The sequence below is a fragment of the Polyodon spathula genome, chromosome 45, assembly GCF_017654505.1.
Source record: "Polyodon spathula isolate WHYD16114869_AA chromosome 45, ASM1765450v1, whole genome shotgun sequence".
In the NCBI taxonomy this organism is placed as follows: Eukaryota; Metazoa; Chordata; class Actinopteri; order Acipenseriformes; family Polyodontidae; genus Polyodon; species Polyodon spathula.
Window position 1 is genome coordinate 2283118 of NC_054578.1, and position 13791 is coordinate 2296908.

The 13791-nt window shown below is 44.7% G+C and overlaps 1 protein-coding gene across 1 annotated transcript in view; it reads left to right on the forward strand.

Annotated features, from left to right (window-relative positions):
• The first annotated feature begins 327 nt into the window (after positions 1 to 327).
• brsk1b (BR serine/threonine kinase 1b) overlaps positions 328 to 13791 on the forward strand; it is a 24631-nt gene continuing 11167 nt past the window's right edge. Inside the window, exons 1-9 of the mRNA XM_041237739.1 lie at positions 328 to 659; positions 7845 to 7939; positions 8442 to 8527; positions 9278 to 9418; positions 10755 to 10871; positions 11922 to 11955; positions 12489 to 12557; positions 13104 to 13250; positions 13721 to 13752. Of these exons, the coding sequence (XP_041093673.1) occupies positions 557 to 659; positions 7845 to 7939; positions 8442 to 8527; positions 9278 to 9418; positions 10755 to 10871; positions 11922 to 11955; positions 12489 to 12557; positions 13104 to 13250; positions 13721 to 13752 (824 nt within the window). The 5' untranslated portion in view covers positions 328 to 556. The remainder of the gene's footprint in view (positions 660 to 7844; positions 7940 to 8441; positions 8528 to 9277; positions 9419 to 10754; positions 10872 to 11921; positions 11956 to 12488; positions 12558 to 13103; positions 13251 to 13720; positions 13753 to 13791) is intronic.

The following is a 13791-nucleotide window of genomic DNA, read 5'->3' on the forward strand; positions in this document are numbered from 1 at the left end:
GTGAAAGAAGGATGCTATGATGATCTTAGCGTTTTTCCTCAATAACTGAACCTGGCCTACGGATTTCTAGCGTACAGTAAGATAAAAATAAAGATAGAGAGAGAGAGAGAGAGAGAGAGAGAGAGAGAGAGAGAGAGAGAGAGAGAGAGAGAGAGGTCTATTGTCCATCAGCAGCCAAGGAAAACAGAGGTGCAGGAAGAGAACGAAAACGAGAACCAGCACCTTCAATTGGGAAATCCGCTCCCCTTGCATCCCAAAGCATCACCATCCCGTACCCCCCCCCCCCCCCACCCCCCCCCCTCCCCCCCCCCCCCCCCCCCCCCCCCCCCCCCCCAGGTCTCCTCTCTCCAATTCAAAAACCACAACAAGAATGGGATTTAACAGGGCGACGGGGGAACCTCAAAACCGGAGAAACGCACCATCCCGAATCGCAATGATTGAATCCTAGGTCGGAGACCGCTAGATGCATAGCCCTGCCCGCCTGTGTCGGCGTGCCCGCTGCTGCTTCTTCCCCTTGTTCTTGTCGCCGGGTTTGACTCGGCAGCTGGCTGTTTAAATGACTGCCAGGATGTCTATGAAAGATCCCTCGTCCGCGGCTCAGTCGGCGCAATACGTCGGCCCTTACCGTCTGGAGAAAACGCTGGGGAAAGGGCAAACGGGTAAGCGTTTCAGTCTTTTTTTAAAAGAAAAAAAAAAAGAATTTCCCTTTTATTTTATTATGCAGCCCAGCTCGCTAATACTAATATTGTTATTAATGATAATAATATTTATAATACCACGACAAATAATAACAGACCCGTGCAACGCGATGTCCTTGTGAAGTGCGGGGTAATTCTGTATTGCAGAAATCTGACTCTGGATCCATCTGTCCGTTTGTCTGTCTTCTGTGTTTGCAAAGCGAAGCGGTGTGCTTATGTGTGATAATTTCTAGTTTTTGTACAGTAACGGGTTTTTTTTTTAATCAATGCATACTAGAACGGAGCGGGATAATTCGGCTGTCAAACATCACGAGTCGTCTTTAGGGAGATAGATAGATAGATAGATAGATAGATAGATAGATAGATAGATAGATAGATAGATAGATAGATAGATAGATATCTCAATGCAGAATGACTTGCTTCCACTAAACTAAGGCTACAGCATCCCCCTGCTCTGTGTAGGCCTATCTCTCTCTATCTAGCTGTCTGTCCATCTGTCTGTCTGTCTTGGCAACAGCATTAGCTAACGTTTGTGAATTTTTGTTTTTAAATTGTGCATGGTCTGTATTATACCGAAGGCTTTTAAAAATCTGCAGCTCATTTATCCTGATTGTAATAATGCAATGTACTGAATATAACGCCTGCAATCATATTATATACTATTTATTACATTATATGCATAAAACACTGGTTCAATCTGGTGCCACTCTTACTGCAAATAATAATAATAATAATAATAATAATAATAATAATAATAATAATAATAATAATATATGACCCCACAACACTACAATATGACTATATATAATTACGCGTTATTATTATTATTATTATTATTATTATTATTATTATCCTGTAAATGGTGATTGTAGTTTTGCTTTGGAAGAGGAACCTGGGAAAATGTTCTTTCGCTGCAGGTTTGAAAGCGTCAAAAGTCTAGTTTTGTTTTAGAAGTGCAACTTGGTAAAGACTTTCTTTCGCTGCAAATCTGTATCCCAGAGTGGCGCTCCGCGGGGCCGCCTGTCTGCCAGTCTGTGCTTCTTCTCCACAGGTGAACCAGTTTGGCTGGAACTTGATACGGACATTCTTTTCGTTCTGAAGGATTTTAAAAACGGATGCTGTAATGTTGTTGCTGAACCTGCGTTGCATTGACTGTGAGTCCAGGAGCCGCTCTTGAGGCGCTGCCGTAGTTATTGTGACTCGGGGCAGCCCTGGCTATAGGACTACAGCTCCCGGCATGCCTCTGCACCCGCGGCCATGGCGAGGGATGCTGGGAGCTGTAGTTCTTTAACTGAGCTCCGCTTTGATGTTTATTAGTTAAAAAGACTGCTAGTCGAAACATCTGTATTTCAGTTTCTTTGGTATTAAACACACTAGTGAGTTCAATAATTATGAAGGAACTATGGAAACAAACTGCTTGAACTGTATTCAGTGGCGAAAAAATGGCCCCAGAAATTCTAAATTATACAGATGTAAGGAAACCAATGCATGAATGCAGCCTGGAACCATTAACACCCATTCTAGTGCACAGGAGAGCGTTAAACTCCGCATTGCTTAATAGCTGGAGAGCAGCGAATTACATCAAAGCTGATTAGAGTGTAATCTGATTACATTTTCAGTAACTTGTAACTGTAGCAGTTCCTTTTACAGACAGGTAATGGAATGCGGATTACACTGTGTGTGAGAGAAAATTACTTGTTTAAATCGGGGACCGCCGCTAATGCGTGTAATGGGAAAGCGCTTGGACGGTGCAAACCGGACACCTCCCTCGAACACGTTTTTCACAGCTTCTCGCTGGAGAATCGAGTCAGAGGAGGCAGCGAGAGGGGAGGTCGATAGCTGGGTCTTCAAATGAATATTTCCAGCTGCAGCCTGACAAAAAAAGAAATCTTTGTAAAATGTAAATTAGTAACTTGTAGCTGTAACGAATTACTTTTTAAAAGTGACTTCCTCTAACACTGGCTGAACGCAGCATGCCATGAATTATATTTGAGCTCTCCTATCTGTTTCAAATGAAAGAATATTCGAGTTGTGGTTTGCTGCCCTAGAAAGAGTGCAAGGAAGAGCGACTGGAATTATTCCGGGTTTAAAACGCATGTCACATGCAGACACGAGTTGAATCTATTCAGTCTTGAACAAAGAAGGCGATCTGGGTCAAGCATTCAAAATCCCTCAAGGTATTGTCGACCCAGGGGACCTGAAAAAAGAAACAAGGACCGGAGGTCACAAGCGGAAATAAACAGGCATTCAGAATAGAAAATAGGAGGCACTTTTTTACACAGAGAATCGTGAGGGTCTGGAATCAACTCCCCAGTAATGTTGCTGAAGCCGACACCCTGGGATCCTTCAAGAAGCTGCTTGATGAGATTCTGGGATCAATAAGCTACAATGAGCCAGCTGGGCCTCTCGTTTGTAAACTTTGTTATGTTCTTAACGCAGTGTCTAAGCTAAAGATCAGTGCTCTCTTTTGCTCACTGTAAGATTGCAGTTAGCGTTAAAAGAGGCTCCGTGTAATTGAATTAGGCAAGGGAGGGAATGTCTTTAATTCAATCTGAGCGCTGTGAAGCTTGGCTTTGTTTTAACAGGCGCACAGGCAGTGTGTGTGTGTGTGTGTGTGTGTGTGTGTGTGTGTGTGTGACCAGGCATTCATTGGAGTTTATTTAAAAAAAAAAGGAATATCTTTTGTGATACCATCAAAAAATAATCTTTAATTTCACTGTTGTACAGTGATTTTTAAACCCAAATTTAACTCTAATGCTATGCAGTGGTTTAGGACTATTTCAGCTGCTTAAATAGGGTTATACAGCTGGCTGCTTTGGGCTCCTGCTCGTGGTTTCAGCTGCAAACCATTTCTTCATGAGCCCCAGCCTCTATAAGACTAGACACACAACATTTTGTACACATCCCTGCCAACTGACTGTTTCCAATTGACTTAAATTCTATTTTTCTTTTCATTTTCTGTATAATATTTTATGACTTTTCCTAAGTTGGGGGTCATGAACTTATACACACAAAACAGAACCTTTGAGATGTTTAATTTTTTTAGAACAGGTCATGTATGCAAATAAGATGTTTTGGGTCACTGTGACCCATTTATCTATGTAGCTGTGTGTGCAGGAATAAAACAAATCTTTAATTTCTTCTTCTTCTTCTTCTTCTTCTTCTTCTTCTTCTTCTTCTTGAAAATGGCTGCACCTGTCTGGAGATATTTATAAACAAAAAAACAAACAATATATATCTACAAGGCAGAGTCTCGTTTTCTCTGTCAGTATTGCAACAGCATCTCACTGGTAAAGACACTCCAAAATGAGGAGCTCCCAGGCTGGCAGTCAAAGAAGTTTTAACTCAGCTCCTGGACTAAAAGAGCAGAAAAGAGTCAAACCTTTGCAAATAAAAACATGTAATCAATCTAAGACTGTTTAAATTAGTTTGAAATTGCATCGGGTCAATATGACCCCGAAATACCGAAATTCTGAACATAATAGGAGAGCATTAGTTCATTGATTGCCAGTCAAAACCCACAGCTTTCTGCATCCCATTCACTTTCACACACGGACAGGAAGCATTTAAATCAAGGCTCAAACGTTACCCTTTGCTGGGACCAATTCACATACACCATTAACAACAACATCGTCTAAATATGAAATAGAGATCAAGCTGTTATTGATGCAGCTGGAGGAATAGTTAGATGCATTGATATTGTAGACTATCTTGACTGGTTGTGATGGGTTTCTTTCAGCACTGGGGTGGCCAGTCAAGGTCCTGGAGAGGGATTCCATTCCTGGTCTTTGTTCCAACTCTGTTTTAAACTCTGTTTGACCCTGGAGCAGTTCATTACCTTGTTTTACTTGTAAAACCTGGGGTGGAATTGCCCTCCAGGACCGTGATTGATTGGACACCCCTTGCTTTATAATGCGTCATAATGTGGGAGTGAATTGAGGTTGTCTGGCTGTCTGACTGTCTGAATGTCAAGCTTACATTTTTAACTATAGAAAACAATTTTGATGAAACTGATGAAGTGTGGCAGACAGGCAGATGGACAGACACCTCTTATCCTCTCAGTAACTTGTTCTAAAGCACAATCTGACAAGCGATTCTCTAGAAGCTCAGCTCTGACCACTAGAGCCAGCCTTTCAGTAGAGTCTAGTCTAGTGATCTCAAACTGCAGTTCCAATGTGATTCTAATACAGGCTAGCCTAGTGATCTCAAACTGCAGTTACAATGTGATTATAATACAGTCTAGTCTAGTGATCTCAAACTGCAGTTACAATGTGATTATAATACAGTCTAGTCTAGTGATCTCAAACTGCAGTTACAATGTGATTATAATACAGTCTAGTCTAGTGATCTCAAACTGCAGTTACAATGTGATTCAATACAGTCTAGTCTAGTGATCTCAAACTGCAGTTCCAATGTGATTATAATACAGTCTAGTCTAGTGATCTCAAACTGCAGTTACAATGTGATTATAATACAGTCTAGTCTAGTGATCTCAAACTGCAGTTACAATGTGATTATAATACAGTCTAGTCTAGTGATCTCAAACTGCAGTTACAATGTGATTATAATACAGTCTAGTCTAGTGATCTCAAACTGCAGTTACAATGTGATTATAATACAGTCTAGTCTAGTGATCTCAAACTGCAGTTGCAATGTAATTATAGTCCAGTCTTGTGATATTTAGCTGCAGTTTTAATGATTAATTCTAAGACTTTCTTAGTTTATTCAGTTTTTTTTTAAGTTGAGCTGGGGTTTGAACGTTTTCTGCTGACTTGACTTTCTCTCTCAGTCTCTTCTGGTTCTGGATGATGAAGTTCATTAAGCATTAAAACATTTCTCTGCTAACTTGACTTTCTCTCTCAGTCTCTTCTGGTTTGGAGTTTCTGATCCAGTGCAGTTCTGGGATGACGAAGACATTAAAACATTTCTCTGCTAACTTGACTTTCTCTCTCAGTCTCTTCTGGTTTGGAGTTTCTGATCCAGTGCAGTTCTGGGTGACGAAGGCATTAAAATGTTTCTCTGCTAACTTGACTTTCTCTCTCAGTCTCTTCTGGTTTGGAGTTTCTGATCCAGTGCAGTTCTGGGTGACGAAGGCATTAAAACGTTTCTCTGCTAAATTGACTTTCTCTCTCAGTCTCTTCTGGTATTCATGTCAATGGATCTGAGAGCTGTATGCAGGGTCCACAGGGAGAGTGTTACTGATTACAACATTGGAACAGGTCATGTCCTTATAGTCAAGGACATGTACACACACGGATACACACACTGACTGGCACACACACACACACACACACACACACACACTGACACGCTGTCAGCTACAATCGATTGAACATGCCAGACAAAATTGCTCACCTTCAAATGAAACAGAAAGCATGGATATTATTATTCGAATCGATTCCCTATGCTACGATGAATGCAGCCCTTTCTTTACACGATGTAGCATAATTGAAGTCTCCATCCATAGCGTAGCTCATGTAGCTAAAGAACTACAGCTCCCAGCATCCCTCGCCATTGCCGCAGCTGCAGAGGCATGCTGGGAGCCGTAGTTCTTTATACCATGGTCTTGTATCGCATACAGTACAGACCTCTACTACAACAGGTCATCTAAAGAAAGGATTCATCGACACAGTGTATCGTATGTGATACAAGACCACAGTATAAAGAACTACGGCTCCCAGCATCCCTCACCTTTGCCCCAGGATGTGACTGTGTATCTCAATGAAAGTTGATCTGATTCTGTCTCTGAGCGGCATCGTTAGGCTGCTTTTCAGTCTGATAACAGTGTGATGCTCTCTCTCTCTCTCTCTCTCTCTCTCTCTCTCTCTCTCTCTCACATGGCTTGGATTTCAGTCACAGCTGCCGAGGGATTGGAGGAGAGACTCTCTCCCCTCTTTCAGAGAGATGAACCGGAAGCTCTCTTTTCCGCTGTATAAGCCAGCCCAGCCCAGCCCAGCCCAGCCAAGCCCAGCATGACTCAGGAGCAGCCTGGCCATGTTCCTCCTCAGTTCGTTCTCACACTGTGTGGTCCTGCTTCCTGTGCTTAAAGTGTAGAGCTTATCAGCCTCTTAAGATTTTAAAGACTTCAATGAAGCTCCTAATTCTTCTTTATTCTAAACAGCCTGCCTTGGTAGCTCCTTTAAGCTCTCTCCTTCTCTCTCCCCAGTTCTTGCTGCGGTGTAGAGAGAGAGGAGTTAGATTAGCCCGAGAGGGTAGAGAGTGAGGCATGCTGGGATAGTGGAGGACCCAGCATGAATCTTACAGTTCTTTCAGGCTGTCTTTGTAGCTCAGTCCTTTGAAGTCCTCTCCTTCTCTCTCCCCAGCTGTCAAGCTGAATCCCAGTGATTCTTCCTCCTCATCATGACTGGGCAACCCATATATTTCAGCAGCTCAACCCCCAGTGCACCAGAGCGGACATTTTGAAAAGAGCTTTGAAACAGACTTCAAAGTTCGAAGTGCAAAAAGTTGCCAGGATTGTAACAGTGAAAAGAGAGAGGAGAGAGACATGATTTAAACAGCTGTGGCAATGCGTGGGGGCGTGTGAAGATGTATTTTTTCAACTAATGGTCGTGAAATGATATATTTAAAGCAAACATGCATCATTAGCCAGTATACTTAGGATTGCTGTTTTTCGGGTTTTATTAATTGTATTTTTCGTGCTTATTTTGAGCTATCTTCGAGTTTTATGTAAGTCGTTTCTTTTTTTCGGGGATTTGAGATACTGTATGAAACGAGTGTCTTTGGTTGCTTTCCAAAATGCTTGAGCGTCTCCTATTATATCACAATATGTATAGCAGTAACTGGACAGTACCTGCACTCTTAAACTGTCTCTTCTTTCCTTTGCTGTCTTCCACAGTGAAACCCCTCCGGTCACGGGAAAAATCCTTCTGGGGTTTTTGTGTGGAGGCATTTTTGTACATTTCGCCACAATTCTGTTTTAAATCCTCCGTCTCTTAACTGCGATACAACTTTAAATCCCGCTGACAAGCCTCTACTCTGACTGTAATCTCGTTTTAAATCTTGCAGAGTCTCCAATAGAAATGCGTGCCAGTGGACAAGGCAAAAGCGTCTCTTTCCAGGCTTGTGGGGTAGTCTTGCCTGACCTCACCCACAAGTTTATCTCCCAACCTGTCTTGTGTTTTGTAGGTCTGGTGAAACTGGGGGTGCACTGTATAACTGGACAGAAAGTGGCCATCAAGATCGTCAACAGAGAAAAGCTCTCTGAGTCTGTTCTCATGAAGGTGGGCTGTCTATCTGTCTGTCTGTCTGTGTGAGTGTGTGTGTGTGTGTCTGTGTGTCTGTTTGTGTGTGTGTGTGTCTGTCTGTGGCTCTTTCTGTCTGTCTGTGTGTGTGTCTGTCTGTCTGTGTGTGTGTGTGTGTGTGTGTGTGTGTGTGTGTGTGTGTGTGTGTGTGTGTGTGTGTGTGTGTGTGTGTGTGTGTGTGTGTGTGTGTGTGTGTGTGTGTGTGTGTGTGTGTGTGTGTGTGTGTGTGTGTGTGTGTGTGTGTGTGTGTGTGTGTGTGTGTGTGTGTGTGTGTGTGTGTGTGTGTGTGTGTGTGTGTGTGTGTGTGTGTCTGTCTGTGTGTGTGTGTGTGTGTGTGTGTGTGTGTGTGTGTGTGTGTGTGTGTGTGTCTCACCCAGTCCCCCAGATTGGACCCCAGGCCTCCAGAGGAAGGTGTAAGGCAAGGAGTAGAGGCTGGTGAATCAGCTCGCTGTTGACATGGCTTGTGTTTGTCTGTGTTCAGGTGGAGCGGGAGATTGCCATCCTCAAGCTGATCGAACATCCCCACGTTCTGAAGCTACACGATGTGTACGAGAACAACAAGTACCTGTGAGTATCAGAGAGCAAGGAGATGGAGACCCACTCAGCCTCGAATCATCCGAGTGCTGAGCGCAGAATCACACCACACGAGGGCTGAGCGCAGAATCACACCACACGAGGGCTGAGCGCAGAATCACACCACACGAGGGCTGAGCGCAGAATCACACCACACGAGGGCTGAGCGCAGAATCACACCACACGAGGGCTGAGCGCAGAATCACACCACACGAGGGCTCACACCACACGAGGGCTGAGCGCAGAATCACACCACACGAGGGCTGAGCGCAGAATCACACCACACGAGGGCTGAGCGCAGAATCACACCACACGAGGGCTGAGCGCAGAATCACACCACACGAGGGCTGAGCGCAGAATCACACCACACGAGGGCTGAGCGCAGAATCACACCACACGAGGGCTGAGCGCAGAATCACACCACACGAGGGCTGAGCGCAGAATCACACCACACGAGGGCTGAGCGCAGAATCACACCACACGAGGGCTGAGCGCAGAATCACACCACACGAGGGCTGAGCGCAGAATCACACCACACGAGGGCTGAGCGCAGAATCACACCACACGAGGGCTGAGCGCAGAATCACATCACACGAGGGCTGTGTGTGTGTGTGTGTGTGTGTGTGTGTGTGTGTGTGTGTGTGTGTGTGTGTGTGTGTGTGTGTGTGTGTGTGTGTGTGTCTGTGTGTCTCTTCAGTTTATGCTCGTGGCTCACTCTCTGTTTGTCTCACTCTCTGTTCACAGGTACCTGGTTCTGGAGCATGTCTCAGGCGGAGAGCTTTTCGATTACCTGGTGAAAAAGGGCCGACTTACCCCCAAGGAGGCGCGCAAATTCTTCCGCCAGATCATCTCGGCTCTAGATTTCTGCCACAACCATTCCATCTGGTGAGGGGCTGGGAGGAGGGAGTTATCAGAGCTCATCATACCAGCAAGCCTGCCATAGTAAAACAGGAAAACTGCAAATTACAGAGCAAAATGAGACTAGAGGAAACAGCTGTGTGCTTGTCTTTGCGATTCTGATTGAGGGTGTTGAAGGTGTGTGTGTCTCTCCTCTCAGCTGAGTGTGTTGAAGGTGTGTGTGTCTCTCCTCTCAGTTGAGGGTGCTGAAGGTGTGTATGTCTCTCCTCTCTCAGTCGAGGGTGCTGAAGGTGTGTATGTCTCTCCTCTCAGTTGAGGGTGTTGAAGGTGTGTATGTCTCTCCTCTCAGTTGAGTGTGTTGAAGGTGTGTGTGTCTCTCCTCTCAGTTGAGTGTGTTGAAGGTGTGTATGTCTCTCCTCTCAGTTGAGTGTGTTGAAGGTGTGTGTGTCTCTCCTCTCAGTTGAGTGTGTGAAGGTGTGTATGTCTCTCCTCTCTCAGTTGAGTTTGTTGAAGGTGTGTGTGTCTCTCCTCTCAGTTGAGTGTGTTGAAGGTGTGTATGTCTCTCCTCTCAGTTGAGTTTGTTGAAGGTGTGTATGTCTCTCCTCTCAGTTGAGTGTGTTGAAGGTGTGTATGTCTCTCCTCTCAGTTGAGTTTGTTGAAGGTGTGTATGTCTCTCCTCTCAGTTGAGTGTGTTGAAGGTGTGTATGTCTCTCCTCTCAGTTGAGTTTGTTGAAGGTGTGTATGTCTCTCCTCTCAGTTGAGTTTGTTGAAGGTGTGTGTGTCTCTCCTCTCAGTTGAGTGTGTTGAAGGTGTGTATGTCTCTCCTCTCTCAGTTGAGTGTGTTGAAGGTGTGTATGTCTCTCCTCTCAGTTGAGTGTGTTGAAGGTGTGTATGTCTCTCCTCTCAGTTGAGTTTGTTGAAGGTGTGTGTGTCTCTCCTCTCAGTTGAGTGTGTTGAAGGTGTGTATGTCTCTCCTCTCTCAGTTGAGTTTGTTGAAGGTGTGTGTGTGTCTCTCCTCTCAGTTGAGTGTGTTGAAGGTGTGTATGTCTCTCCTCTCTCAGTTGAGTGTGTTGAAGGTGTGTATGTCTCTCCTCTCTCAGTTGAGTGTGTTGAAGGTGTGTATGTCTCTCCTCTCTCAGTTGAGCATGTTGAAGGTGTGTATGTCTCTCCTCTCAGTTGAGTGTGTTGAAGGTGTGTATGTCTCTCCTCTCAGTTGAGTTTGTTGAAGGTGTGTATGTCTCTCCTCTCAGTTGAGTATGTTGAAGGTGTGTATGTCTCTCCTCTCAGTTGAGTTTGTTGAAGGTGTGTGTGTCTCTCCTCTCAGTTGAGTTTGCTGAAGGTGTGTATGTCTCTCCTCTCTCAGTCACAGAGACCTGAAGCCGGAGAACCTGCTCCTGGATGAGAAGAACAACATCCGCATCGCTGACTTCGGCATGGCGTCCCTGCAGGTGGGAGACAGCCTGCTGGAGACCAGCTGTGGGTGAGTGAGGCGAGAGGCACAGGCGCAGTGTGAGCGTACTGTGCAAAACTCAAGGGGTCACTGAGTCATTTACTCTACAGTGTATACACCACGTGAGGACAATGCATTTTGGGGGAGGAAAATGTAACACCACCTTGAACTCTTGAGTACTTTCGATAAATACTGTACATACAGCAATGATAATTTATAGGGTCTGCATTAACCCTTTGCAGTAGGTCCGGCATTAAAAGTGAGCCAAATGAAACCAAAAAAAAAGGGTGTATCTCATAGCCCACAAACAAAGGAGAGAGCTGCTTCTGCATCCAGCGCTCAGAGAATATCACAGACATCTGCAGAGTTTTTTGAGATGTTACAGTAATAAAATAATGACTTGGATCGCATTATTGAGGAGTTTGGTGATAAAACGAGTGATCAGGAGAGGATTTATCAGTAATCACGACTGTAAAGAGGTATGTGAAAAATACAGCGAACAAGGGGTGGAGCTTGGCTGGAGATGCAGTACTGAGTGTCCTTTTGCGATTCAGTGCCTTTTAAACCTGTTTTACTCTGAAAAAAAAAAATTTAAACAGCGCGTGTGAAAATAAATTGGACCCGACGCGCCTGACGAGCGCTGAATAAATGGACCGCAAAGGGTTAAAACGGAGCGTAGCTCTCAAAATAAACCCCCAGAATCGCTTCTTTTCTGCTCCTCCATTCGCGCCACAGCTCTCTGATTCGTAGTTAAGTTACAGCAAAACACCAGTTTTTAATTTACTACTGTAGGTTACAGGAAGATCTCAGTTTCTTTGCCTTGTTTTCCTGTTATCTGTGCACACTTCCTGAGGTCACGTGACAGCGCGACCTTTCAACTCTGTCGGCCCCGCCCACTCTGTATCGAAAAAATGCACGCCGCTATCGGAAATAACATTCTTCAACTGGGCATTTGAAGGGGTGCGGAATTGATCCCCCCCCCCCCCAGATAATTCAGAAATAAAGAATATTTAAGTAAGAGTGTTTTTATAATTCGCTTTCTTTGACTTTAATCCTGAATCTGTTTTGTTTTTCCTCCAGCTCTCCTCACTACGCTTGTCCAGAGGTGATCAGGGTAAGTCAGCTTCAATCCAAAGTTATCCTCTGGAGCTGCAATGAAAGCGAAACGACTCGCCGATGAGATCAGACAAGCTGTTTATGTTGGTTTTGCTTTTAACGAATGCACGCGTGCTTGCGCATCGCTGCAGTGTCATTCTGCAGAGTTACAATGGACTTGTACCGAACCCCAATCCTAACTCTAACCTTCCTAATTACACAGTTGTATCAGAAAGGTGTCAGAGTTCTGTCATGTGAAGATTTCCACCTGAAGTGCATTGTAACTTTGCAGAGTAGCTTTGCAGTGATGTGTAAGCCCACATGTATTCACTCCTATGTAAATACACAGTGAGCAGAGACACAGTGTGAAGCGTTACCGTCTCCGGTAAGGCGTGCCAGGGTCGGTGCTCTTCGGGGTGAAACCGGTGCTGGGCTTGGGAGTGTCTGCTGGCTCCCCGACTCGGAATGGTCTTCGGGAAGTATTTGCGGGCAGGTGTTGAAGAGAGGGTTGATTTCCTAACCCCTGCCCGGCCGGGTGTCTTGTGATTGCAGGGAGAGAAGTACGACGGGCGCAGAGCAGACGTGTGGAGCTGTGGAGTCATTCTGTTTGCACTGCTGGTGGTAAGAGAACGACAAGCACTCAGACAGAGAGCCAGGAAGACAGACAGAGACTGACAGATACAGAGAGACTGACAGACACACTGATACAGAGACAGAAAGACAGAGAGACTGACAGACACACTGATACAGAGGCAGAAAGACAGACAGAGAGACTGACAGACACTGATACAGAGACAGAAAGACAGACAGAGAGACTGACAAAGAGACATCTTAAATTGTATTTGTAATGATTGATAGATGATTGATAGATAGATAGATAACTGTATATATATATATATATATATATATATATATATATATATATATATATATATATATATATATATATATATATATATATATATATATATATACTGGTTGTTAACAAAATCAAAAGATCTATCTATCTATCTACTATCTATCTATCTATCCTATCTAATAGATAGATAGATAGATAGATAGATAGATAGATAGATAGATAAACAGACAGACAGACAGACAGACAGGCTGGAATGAGTCCTGGCATGTTCTATTGTGCTGACCTGCAGTTCTGTGCCGTGTCCACAGGGGGCGCTCCCGTTTGATCACGACAACCTGCGGCAGCTCCTGGAGAAGGTGAAGAGTGGAGTGTTCCACATGCCTCACTTCATCCCTCCCGACTGCCAGGCCCTGCTGAAAGGCATGATCGAGGTCAACCCAGACAAGAGGCTGTCGGTGAGCAAGCAAAGGCAACTGGGGCCATCCTGGCTCTGACACAGACTCACCTGCCCATTGAAATCTATAGAGGAGCTTGAGCCAAGATGGCCGCCACAGGGTGCAGTTTCCCATGACTGTAGTCTGCCTCCTCTGGACTGTTATTCTCAACTTTGAACCATTACTATCATTTTAGTAGCATGGCCATTGAGGAAACTGGCTCCACTGTGGCTCTAACATGGAGTCACGGCCCCATTGTGTACTAAAGATAAGTTGGAGCCAAGATGGCCGACACAGGGTGCAGTTTCCTATCATTGCAGTCTAAGAACATGCAATAGAAGTTGTGAGGAAACTGGCCCCATTGTGGCTCTAACATGGACTCATGACCTCATTGTAAACTGTAGATAAGTCAGAGCCAAGATGGCTGACAAGTGGCACAGTTTCCTATGCTCTGATAAAAGTGATGTTCTTTCTCGATTGTGTCTCTGCAGCTGGAGGACATTCAGAAGCACTCCTGGTACCTGTGAGTATATTCACACAGTCACACAGTCAGGCATTCACA